Here is a 12,363-nt window from a genome sequence, read left to right as displayed (position 1 = left end):
CGACGGTGTGAAAGACCGAAGGTGGGGACCATGGGAGGAGCAAGGGAAGAGCATCTGAGGACTTCCAGACCTGCTGTCCTGACCTGAATGACCCCAGCTGTGAGTGGGCTGGCGGGGAGGCCGAACTGTGTGAGAGTGGGGACTGGGGGCGGGAGGGGAGGGGAGACTGAGCGCAGAGAGAGAGAGGAGGGGGGGAGGGGGAGGCCGGAGACGAGCTGGCTGACCACCCTGGACAACCTCTTCCTGACAACACCGCCGTCGACATAAACACAGGAAGTTGAGCAAACGCAAGAAAGAGCAGTCTTTCCTGCGCTTCACATCGGGTTGTTTTTGGTCTGCGTTCCCTCCTCAGTTTCGGTACGGAACAGGTCTGGAAAGCACCAGAGAGGGAGAAGTGGACGGAGGGAAGAGACTGAGAGAGAGGAATGGACTCGAGCCGCCGCCCGAGGCGGGCACTGAGGCGGCGGAGACGTGCGTGACGCGGAGCTGTGAGGAGCGAGACGCGGAGGGTCCCTCTGCCCAGATGAGCATCAGAATGATGAAGTCAGCTGTTATCGCTCAGGAAACGGGCCCGTCTTCAGGGTAGGTTTGAGCTCTTTTTCCAGGCACAAGCAGAAGTTTAGAGTTCCAGGCGGTGTTCGTGGCCTGGAAACTTACTGTCTCTCTTCCTCAGGGAGAGGGAAGCAGCCTTAGAAATTTCCATCTTAATTTTTTTAGTATTAGTCACTCCTTTCAAGAAAAAAAAAACATTTTCCATTGCATGTATTGCTGTGTCCTCAACTGCAAGTTTATTTCACAAATTCTTCTGTTTCATCTAACTACCCAAAGGCTGACACGGCTAACATAAACATAGTCAGTTTGTACTTTGCATTTTATGTGGTGATGTCCACTTTCCCCACATCTTTTTACATAGCTTTTAAAATGACTTTTACAAATGTCAGGGAAGCTTAAGGAGAACTGTTGCCAAGTGCAGAAAAATCTGAAATCAACATTTTCTGCACACCCACATAAAGAAATGTGAGAACCAGTATTCATACTAAAGGCTTGCTTTTCTCTGGTGTAACTGTGTGAACATTTTAATGAATTTCATAGAAATTACTTGGCCTCTTTCTTCTATGAGACCATAAACTTAAATGTATAATGCATAAGAGAAGTAGATTACAGCAAAATCTACTTAATTTACATTATAATTCAGTGGTCATTTTTATGCCTTGACTTTATTGTGCTTGAGATAGCATTGTGTGACAATTTTTGAACGGGGTCATTTGTAAAGCCATCCTTTGGGGCGATGCACATTTTTCCAACCTCGTTATTCTCAGAGAATGGACAACTACGCTGAAAGAAAGCAAAAAGAGAAATTCTGTTAAAGAGGGTATTATACTTTTAGCTGTCAGAATAATGAAATTACTTACAAAGACATCAATTCTTTGTGAAACACAACGTTCAGCTGAAAGTCCGTTAATGTCTGTTTTCAAACTGAATTTTATGTTTGGTATGATTTCTTTGACAACACCTGACCATATATCCGAAATAAGTTGAGGAAAGAAGTTATTTTTCTACTTTTGACCCATACCTTGGGTATACTTCATTAAATCAAAAACTTAAAGAACAATCTCAATCATCTGGCTTCAAAACAGGACTGCCTACGCTTTTATTAAGATGTCAAGCTGTCCTCATTTGTGACATAACTTTGCAATTCAAACGACTTGATCGGGATCTTTAATTATTCCTCACACATTCCTGTTGGGCTCCAGTGTATTTTGATTTGAAAGTTTCAGTGACTTGTGATTTTGTTTAAAAATGGATTTAAAATGGTTGCTATGTGACTAGCAGCCTTGTAATAATTTCATGTGACAGATATAAACTCTCAACCAACATGTTAATAATAAATGCAAAAAATGAACAAAACCTTTTTTTATTGCTTACATGAATTATTGCTGAAAAAGTAATATTATCTGTGCTAAAATATGGCAAACTTGCAAAACTGTGTAAGTCCAGACTTAATTCAAAAAAGTTTTCTATGCTTTGAGCACATGTAACTAATACTCATGATTAAATGTGAATACACTTGTACTCACATACATCTCTGTGAGCAGAACTTTGAAGTATATTTACTTCCTTTTCGTCAAATAGAAAAGTTTAGTTAGGGTGATTTTAACACAGGAAAAGGTCCTGTTGTTTTGACAGTGGTGTTCTCAGTGGCGCCAATTTTTGGACACACCTTTTTGGTCATTTTGTTAATGAGAAATGGCTGCAGACCATCCAATTGCAATACTAAACTAAACTGTTGTTTGCTGTTCTGAGTGTATGTGGAGCTGTCAGGGATGCAGCGGTGTGTGGAGCAACAGGGAACATGTGTTACTGGATGCAAAAAATATGATGATGAGTAGAATAGGATGCAAATAAATCAATCCAGCAGGTTGTAGGGTCCTATGCTGTGCAACAGCTCGCTGAGTTGTGGTACCATGTGTTGGGCTTTGAGCAGTGTGTTACAGGTAGAACAGGGTGTTCAGCTGCACAATGAGAAGTGGACACGTAACAGCATGTTGACGATGTAGCGACGCACTGTTAGCTTGGGCCGTGCATTGCACAAAGGTAAATTCTACAGTGTGCTGGTTGATATGTGAGTTTTGTGTCGCTGTACTTTGAGGATGTGTCTTGCGTTGCGTGAAGGTAATTGGACTGTGTGCCATTTGAGCTGTGTGTGTTGTGCTATGGTGATGTGTCGTATAGGTAGTTGCGCAGTGTGCTGTCACCTTTTTAGGTTTCAGAGTTATGCTAAGGTGATGTGCTGTGTGATTAAGCCCTGTTTTGTTCGAAGGTAATTCCGCTGTGTATGTTTTCATTCAGCTGCGTGCTGCATCAAGGCAGTGCAGGAGAGCTTTTGGGGTTTAGGTGTTTGATGTGTGAAAGCAATCTAACGTGAGATTCGGCTATAGTGTGATGGTGAGGTTGCATTGTATATCGCAGGATGGTAACCCCATAGGTAACTATTAGGACTATCTGGTGCACCCGTGTAGGGTAATCCCACAGTGAGTTATGAGGTAGAAGCAAAGCAGTGACTGGCTGATGATTGTCTCTCCACAGGGTGACTCCTGAACCCCACTCACCCTCCAGACTGGGGATCAAAACCACCTTATCCCAAGGACTCACACCTTCTTCCCCCCAAGAACCTGCACCACCATCCACACTCTCCTCGACCAAAGGGCCCAAACCCTTCTCCATGCCACCATCCCCTCCTGGTCCTAAACCCTACTCCGTACCACCTTCCCCACAAGGTCCCAAACCCTATTCCCCAACGCCTCCCCCACCAGCCCCTAAACCCTCCTCCACGTCACCCTCAATTCCCTTCTTCCTTAAAGGCCGCAAGCCCCCCTCCCTCTCAGACACTACTCCTCCCTCTCCCCAAGATCTCATGTCTTCCTCTTCTCCAGGCCCCTTGGCAGCCCCCGCACTCCCCCTCACCCCAGGCCCTGCCTCTTGCTCCACCCCTGACTCCACTACCCCTAACCCTGACTCCTCCACAACCCCTGACCCGACCTCCTCCATTACCCCTGACTCCGCATCCTCCGCTACCCAAGGCCCAGCCTCTTCCTCCGCACCAAGCCCCGTCTCTCCCCCCACGCCAAGCTCCATAACATCTCCTTCCCCAGGCTCTGTCTCCAATTCCATCTCCAGCCCAGGCCCTGCCTCCTCCCCTAGCCCTGGCCCCTTTTCCCCACCCACTTCACCTTTCGGCCTCATGCGCTCCCCAAACCCGGGAATCAGTGTCCTGGAGAAGCTTATCAAAACCTGCCCTGTTTGGTTGCAGCTGGGTATGGGACCGGAGCGAGCCAATTCAACTCTGCAGAGAGAGACACCCGGGGTGAGTTACTTTGTTCATGCTCAAAGCCAATTTCACCATTCTTACAAAGATACACACACACAGAATGCTACATGAAGACATAAAGTAAAGCTTTGTAAAATTCAGAAGACAGTTGGCACTGTTTTCTTTTAAAGAATGTGTGAACACTTTGTTCTTAAGAAAGTCTTTCTTTTTCTTTTAAGTCTCATATTTCAGAGCTTTATAAAGATGTACACTTTCAATCAAGTCCTATAACAACATGCAGGTCTTATCTAGATTGCAATCCGCATTTTGTCAGCATGTGTTCTTAGCTGTGTTGTAGAGAAACTTCTGTTTCACTTTGAGCAGTGATTTGGTAAATCAAAATGGTGTTTAACTTTCTTTGTTTCAGATCTTCCTGGTGAGGAAGAACCCCATACTGAAGAAGATGGTCCTGTCAGTTCGGCTCCCTGACCAGGAGGGGGCACCACAAGTACAAGATCTGCTCATCAAGGAGGAGAAGTCATGTGAGTAGGACCTGTTTTTTCTGCATTTGCCATGCGCTTGCAGGTCTGCAGAGCCGAAGTGCATGAGACAGTACACGGTGATGCAGAGGTAGCATGCCTCTGTGGCCCCTGTCCACTGTGGGAAAAGAAACCTTGACCACAGACTTCCTGCTCAAGAGCTCATCAAGAGTTCAAAGGACTTCCTGTTTCACTGCCATGGGCGCTGAGAGAGAGCGAGCGAGTCTGGCCCTGTGTCACTGTCATTAACGAGACTGGAGCTGAGCTCAGTCACCAGGGATTAAAAAGGACATCTCTTCCCACACAAAGACGCTGCTCTCACACTAATGTGTGGGCACAAGTCCTTTTGTTATGCTTAACTGCATATTTGCCTACACCTGTGAGAATGTTTGGTATGTGTGCGCGAACTGTACCTTCTGACGCAGTCGCCAGTTTGGATGTGTCATTGGAGTTGTTCATTGACCTTTTTTCAATACAGATTTTGTGAAGGGGGGGGGGGGGGGGGTGGAGCTGAAACTACATTTGCATATCTATTAGACGGGCAACAGTCCGGAAGGAGCAAGACTGTTTTGGGCAGAATTATGTATATAGCAGAGTTGAGTATAGGGCAGAACTACATCCTACACATAAAGCTGCGTTGTGTTTGGTGTAAGTTTGAGGTTGGGGCAGCGGTGCTAGAGGAAGCTCTGCCTTCAGCGAGACACAGCACTCAGGGAAAAAGACTGTGTTTGGGCCAGGGAAACGGGAAAGCAAAACCCAGCAAAATACCGGACAAGAACTCCGTCCCGCTGTGTCTGTCAGCCCAAACAACTCACTCAGCGAATGGGGAAAGCATGCATATTTCATTCACCCAGGCTTACCTTTCCCCTGAGTCTGCAAGCGCCTGCCGCCGGAGCCCACGTACCCGCCGAGACGTCTCCGCCGAGGGGAGGCGAGAGCTGGCAGTGGCATATCCCGCAGCGCAGCCTGCTGTCCAACTTTCATTCTCTGCCCTTTGAAAAGCAGGGGAGCACAAAAGGGAAATCTGAGGGTGTCAGTCAATGTCACCCCTGCCTTTGTGCTGTCACAGTTTCCATTGAAATGTAAATATGAAATAATACACAGCGAGAGCCGCACTGATGGAGACATCCGCGCACGCTTTGTGTATGCGGTGTGAATGTGCTTCTGGAGGGGAGGGGGAAAAGGGAGTCGGGCCCTCCTGGTGAAGTTTAAATTTAACACAAATTTAAGATATTTGTTTTAAGCATAATAGAGCACATAATGCTATAATAAACTATTCTTGTATTAACAGCTAGTTACCGAGTGTAAGCATTGCCCTCCAGCAGCAGGCAGCTGGCTTGCTCACCAGGAGGCATGTGGGAAGCATTGTCTCCCTTGTCAGGTTCAATCTGCCAATGATTGCAATTCATTCTTTTTTCCTTTTTTTTTCAAAAGAATGCCTGAGCTGGAAATGATTTCTTAATGGATTAAAACCTCTGTTTCTGAAGACTCGCCTCCTGGGGGGCTCGTGTGACTGCCAGTCCTTTGTGATGTCATTTTGGAAGCGAATGTGCCAATAGGATTGGCAGTGTGTGCGGGAGAGAAAGTTAGGCTAGATACGAAAATTGCCTAGGATAACAGAACATTATGTACAATTTCTCCGACATATGAGTCTGTTAATTTGATACTACTGGTGGCAAGGGAGGTAAGATATTTAATGTTTTCAAAATAAGCACACATTTTTTTCTTCCTCACATTTCTGTTATCTACAGCAGAGTAACTGTCTAGCTTGCTAACAAAACAGCTGCTAAAAAGCAACTGTGTTATGTGGCAAGCTGCTTTCAGAATTATTTGATTCTTGCCATCACTTCATCAATAGTAGGTGAGGTTAAATGCAACATTACAACAACAAAAAAGTCTCTTCTCTTTCCATTATTGCCAGGCTAGTGGATATCCAGAGAAGCTTTCAGTGGTTACTCTTATGCCTCTGGTGAGCAAGCAGCAGTCTGTTTAAACTAAGAAAGAGTTCAGCATACATAACTACACTAGGAAAATGATGTGGTCACTTCCTTAGCATTTGCTGAGTGAGCGTAGTTCCCACAAATCCACCACTTTCTCCAACGTTCTATTTCTTTACCTTACGCCAATATTTAATAGTTACAAGTGGTTAAAAGAAATATATAAAAACAAAAGAAAATGTGATTGGACATCAAACAAATAATGTTTGCGTGTGTGTGTGTGTGTGTGTGTGTGTGTGTGTGTGTGTATGTGTGTGTGTGTGTGTGTGTGTGTGTGTGTTGGAAGGGAATATCAAGAAGCTCCACAGAATTGAGTGAAGTAATTTAATGGCGTTCAAGTAAGAAGCCAGAGGCTACCACGCAGCGCTTGACTGGCAGGATATCAGAGCAGCGCCATGCTGCATGTGACCTTTTTCAACGCCAGAGAAAAGAACATTCTCACAGCCAGGCCGTCCTCCCTACCCGGCCGGACCCGATAATTACCATTCTTACCAGTCTGTCAAGGTCATAGATTAAATACAGAGTAAATACAAAGACACTTATTGCGCATGCAGGTGCTGGAGGAAAAAAAAAACATCATTAGTATTGGCTCCCTCCCTGCTCTCCTTAATCATTTTTGAAAGATACTTTCATGGTGAAGGTCAGAGTGGTAATTGTGGACGTTACTTGTGTACCTCTGAGATTACACAGCCACTCCCAGTTTACACTGTCTCTCTGACATCATCTCTGCGTGTATGCATTGCTTCCTGTCTGCAGCCGGTGTTATATTCACAGCTCCCCATAGGTCATTGTTAAAATATTCATAGTATATGAGCAAAATATTTCATGGTATGCAGATATTAATAAAAAAAGGGTACAAGGTGCTTTATCATTAATCAGCACTGAGCTACAGTTCCAAGTAAGAATGATGCAAGCAGTATGACTGTTGTGCTGTCGGGACACGCATGCAGACAGACACACGTTCACAGCTCACACAAACACAACATCTAGGAATTATATCAACGCCGATAATGCTGCTGGGCCCCCCTAACCCAAACTGCCTCAATATCTGAAGCCACCAGGCACCAGCGATGTGCGCAATGTTATCACGGTAATGCACATCACCATCTCATACACAGGAAGTGTGAACAAGATGCTGCATGAGTAAATCCGCTCTGAGCTACGGTTGGTCAGATTAGGTTGATAATTCTACTCTGAGCTTTGATCAGCAGACTCTGACTCCACCCTCTCACTGTCTTTTGCTCTCTCTCTCTCTTTCTCTCTCTCTGTCTCTCTTTTTTCATCCCCTGCTGCCCCCCCCCCCCCCCCCCCCCCCCCCCCCCCCCCCCCCCCCCTTCTCTGCGCAGTGATCTATCTTGAGGGCTCAGTATTGGTCTTTGACGACATCTTCAAGCTCATCGCCTTCTACTGCGTCAGCCGGTAAGATAGACCTCACCTCTGCAGCGACCGCTGCTCCACAATGCCGTCTGCAGACGCAGTTAGACCCTCTCAAAGAAATTTTAAGGAGCACCATTTCTGGCAACGTCGTCTTCAACAGAATTCAATAAACACATCTCAGCTACCTACGCACTATTTTTTTTTTTTTTTTGGCCAGTTTAGAGATTTATTTTCTCCTCAATCAATGGGGTACATGAGTAGATTTCTGAGGTACTTGGCTCTGGTCCTGGGGAATATGGCCTCTGAGAGTGTCATGGTGTACCAAACCCTCACCAATGTTCCACACCACAGCTATTGAGCCCACTGAAGGGATATCACACACACACACACACAGGCACACGTGCGCGCATACTCCAGGAAACAGCCTCTATAATTCAGCAATTTTTGTGTCGCCCAAGATAGGAGCTATTAACAGCATAACCATCTCCCTTGTCCTCCTTGTTTGCATCCACTCAGAGACATTCTGCCGTTCACCCTGAGGTTACCGCAGGTGATCGTCCAAGCAACGAAGTATGAGGACATGGAGATGATCTCAAACCTGGGCTCCGGTAAGGGCGTGGTCATCTCTGCACTTCCACTTGAGGTCCCTGGCTGTATGGATCTGGTGTGCAGTTTGAGTTGACAGGGCCGCTGTGTGACAGAGGTGTGATATAGTGATAAGTCACAGAGCTCCAAAGGCTGCTGATTCGACTGCCTGGTATGGTACTGCTGTTACACCCTAGGGCTGGGTACTTAACCCAAATTGCCTCAGTAATTACCCAGCTTTATACACAGATAACAAGTAAAAGTTGCAAGTTATGCAGTTCGCTTTAGATAAGGATGTTTGCTGAGCAGAAACAATGGCATACACTCTCTCGTAGAGACTTTCTCTCACCAAGTAGGCAGAAGAACAGAGGAAGAGGGCTGCCATAGGGTTGAGGCTTTGACCTCTCCTGTCTTTCCTGTGCAGATTTCTGGGGCTCCTCCTTGAACCGGTGCTCAGACGAGGGGAGGGGCTGCACAAAGAGAGCCGACCAGAGCCACGCCCAAAACCACACCAACTCGTGCGAGATCGAGCTCTCCATGGGGAATGACAGGCTCTGGTACGTCAACCCCATCTTCATCGAGGAGTACTGCAATAGCCAGCCGCAGGCCACTCCCATGGTCAGGAGCCAGAGCCTGACCACGCCTGGCCAGGCCCAGCCCCGGTACAAGAGGCCGCCTCCCCTCCCCCCACGGCCCCACCCCTCCGAGGAGCTGGCAATGGCAGCCAAGCAACCAAAAGACAAAGCAGACGGGCCCCCTCTTCCCTTAGCTCCTGTGTGTGCCCCCAGCCCCCCGACCCTGACAAGCACAGGGAAGGTGAAACAGGAAGTAAATGGCAACAGCGGTAAACAGTCCCCCCAAGCTCAGCAGGACAGCTCAGATATAGCTTGTCCATCTGCACAGTTACCGAAGGGCAGCTCTGAAAGTACAGGTCCAGCTGCGCAGTTACCGAAGAGTGGCTCTGACAGATCAGGTCCACCTGTGCAATCACTGAAGACCAGTTCTGACAAATCAGGTCCACCTGTGCAGTCACTGAAGACCGGTTCTGACAAATCAGGTCCAGCCGTGCAGTCAGCGAAGAACAGTTCAGGCAGATCGGGTCCACCTGCTCAGTCACCGAAAAGCAGCCCTGAGAGATCAGGTTCGGCTGTGCAGTCGGGGCCGCAGTCCCTCCCGCAGAGACGCGTCCCGCCCGTGCCCCCCCGCCGCAGGCCCTCTGAGAAGCAGCCGGAGGAGGCGGCCCCCGAGGAAGAGTGCGACGCTGCATCGAAAGAGGACGGGAAGCAGGACACGGTGGCCGTCGCCACGCTGATCTGCATCGACGACCCGTCTACAGCCGAGGCGCCCCCTGCTGGAGAACAAGGTGCACCACAGGAGGTGAGCGCTCCTCCTGAGACGGCTATGAGCGAAGTCAACATGGACACCCCCGTGAATGCCTCCTCAGTGAAAAAACCCCGCCCAGTCCCTCCTCCCCGGAAGAAAAGGCCGTCTCAGATCATACCCTCGCTGCTGTCTGAGGACACGGGCATCCCTGAAGAGGACGCCGAGAGTGCCCCGTCTGAGTGCGCCCCTCAGCCCTCCGGCACCCCGACGCCACTTCGGCGCTCCGTCCCGGTGGTGGACCTGAGGGGCACGGACGTTTCCCTCTACGCCCCCGAGGGCCGGGCGCCGCCCCTTGACCACGACTCCTACTCCACCAGCAGCACGGAGGAGGAGACCGACGCACCGGGCGGCGCCGCGGCGACCGTGAAGCGGAGCCCCGCCGGCGTCCTGGACAAGGCCAAGCCGCGCCTCTCCATCGCCAGCCTCTCCAGCGTCTTCACCAGCTTCATGAGTGTAGACAACAAGCTGAAGAAGCGGCTGGTGGAGCTCGGCCGCGACCGCGAGTCCTACTTCGGCAACCTGGTGCGGGACTACCGCGCCTTCACCCTTGAGACCATGCAGAAGCACACCTCCAGCACCGAGATGCTGCAGGAGATCCGGCTCATGATGACCCAGCTGAAGAACTACCTGATCCAGAGCGCCGAGCTGCAGGTGCTGCTGGAGCCTGCTGTTTACCCTGAGGAAAAGCTCGGTATGGCACCCCTGCTCACGCTCAACAGCTATCACACGGCACACACAAATGATACGATTTGACTTGACTCAGCTTGACTGGACTCGAATTCAGTTTAATTCAGTTCAAGTCAATTTGCTTCCCTAGCATGATATTCAAGATATTCCAAATCATAAACAACAGTCCATAGAAAGCACAGTACACAAAATAAATTCCTAAATGACATATCCTGAGAACCAATACTAAAAATAGCAATGGTGACAATTTTTCTCTTAACTGAGAGAGTAGATGGTAAACAAACATACAATAACCAGATGTTCACTGTTATGGTTATTGTTCCTTCTGCAACTATCAGCTTTGTCTCTTCATCTCTACCTAAACCCTCCAGTTCAGGTCACCCTCTGACACTGAGACAGACCCCATTAAACGCCAGCTCTCCTTCGTCTTCTGTCTCACCCTTCCATCTCGTAATGGGAAATAATGATGTCTCTCAGACCAGAGGAGTGAAAACACCATTCCATTCGTTTAAATTATTCAATAGCCGGGTGCCTTTGTCTTACGTTTCAGAACTTCTTGCTTTGTCTTTCTTTTTTTCTTTCCTTGTCATCTCCTTTGATCAAAAACAAATCCAGCTCACCGCACAGGATTCGTTATTGTACCCCTGTACATCTGATCATTTTTCAGTTTCCACTTATTGTGTGTGATGGTAGAATCGCAGCTAAATTCAAGTGTGATGATTTATGAAATAATGCATATTTGGCATTGTTTATTTGAGTTATGATCAGATTGCTTGTTGCTGAAAGAACATGAGATAAATGCTTTTCTGAGATGCTTTTAAGGCTGTTGTTTTGTGGTGATCTATACTACTTCACCGTCAGTGCAAGGGGAGCCTGAAAAAAGAATTTGTACTCCTTTTGTGAGTATTAATAGATTTATTAAGGAAATGTTAAATACTGGTATTCAGATTGGAGCTGTTCCTTCTCAACTTCCTTCTGTGTGACAGACAAGCAAACTGGATAGGAGATGGATTGTAGCTTTACTTACAATCCCAAACAACTTTTTTTTGTTGTCATACCAAACGCCTCCAGCTTGCCCTTCAAAAGGTGTTGCATGTAGACAGATGCTGATATGGGTTGGATTGGTAGTTATTCAAAGGAAAACTGTTGCTTATTTTGCATGTTTTCTTCAAGTTGGCCAGTGTAATAACCACTACTTGGCGAATCTAACAATGTCTTTGCATAAACATTACTGAAATGTCTAAATTTGGCAACAAGACTGCCGAGTGCCCTCTACAGACCTAACAAATCAACAACAGTAACATCTCTCTGTTTCCTTATTATAGTAAAAGAGTACCAGAAGAGAGTGTTGGTACTTTTAGAAACTTTTAGAGACTTCTACGTGACCTCTACACTCTGCCAGAGACACTTTATCTGTTGTACTGAGAAATTGGATTCCTCTTTAATTTGAAAGAAAGCTCTGTCCTTGCTTCACAGAACCTAAAGAGTTTGGGGAAGGTAGATCTTTTGAATATTTGGCATCACTGTTGTTTGTGGAGAAGCTGGCCTACGCTTCACACAAAAAAGCTGAATAGAAGAAATAAAATTTACAAAAACACAGGAATTTATTTTCAAAACCAACAAAAACAGGACCTAGCCTAAGCACACAGCTAAACCGCTGAAAGTGCACTCTGCAGCCACACACCTGCATCTAACCACGGGCCAATCAAATAGGCACGGCTCATTAACCAGTTGTTGGCTGTTACACGTTATACGATTATGACACCATACAAGTAAAGGCAATGAAAAATGCAACTGGACAATTAACCTGTTCAGATGCATTTGGCTGGCATGAGTTCAGTCACTCACAATGAATTACTGGTAACTGGAAAGACAGATCCTCAGAAAGACATTTATCAACTTAACAATTAAATATTTTGCAAATCAAAGAGTTTTGTCAGGGATATGGGAAAGCTGTCCTTCACATTCTGTTCTTTATTGTAGTCTG

At 47.0% G+C, this 12,363-nt stretch overlaps 1 protein-coding gene across 1 annotated transcript in view; it reads left to right on the top strand.

Annotated features, from left to right (window-relative positions):
• Positions 1-32: 32 nt before the first annotated feature.
• LOC118792585 (ras and Rab interactor 3-like) overlaps positions 33-12,363 on the top strand; it is a 17,471-nt gene continuing 5,140 nt past the window's right edge. Inside the window, exons 1-7 of the mRNA XM_036550465.1 lie at positions 33-99; positions 353-582; positions 3,088-3,865; positions 4,236-4,350; positions 7,691-7,763; positions 8,238-8,329; positions 8,731-10,380. Coding sequence (XP_036406358.1) covers positions 88-99; positions 353-582; positions 3,088-3,865; positions 4,236-4,350; positions 7,691-7,763; positions 8,238-8,329; positions 8,731-10,380 — 2,950 coding nt within the window. The 5' untranslated portion in view covers positions 33-87. The remainder of the gene's footprint in view (positions 100-352; positions 583-3,087; positions 3,866-4,235; positions 4,351-7,690; positions 7,764-8,237; positions 8,330-8,730; positions 10,381-12,363) is intronic.

This window comes from Megalops cyprinoides, chromosome 17, assembly GCF_013368585.1.
Source record: "Megalops cyprinoides isolate fMegCyp1 chromosome 17, fMegCyp1.pri, whole genome shotgun sequence".
NCBI classification, from domain to species: Eukaryota; Metazoa; Chordata; class Actinopteri; order Elopiformes; family Megalopidae; genus Megalops; species Megalops cyprinoides.
This window is presented reverse-complemented; position numbering and strand designations above follow the sequence as displayed.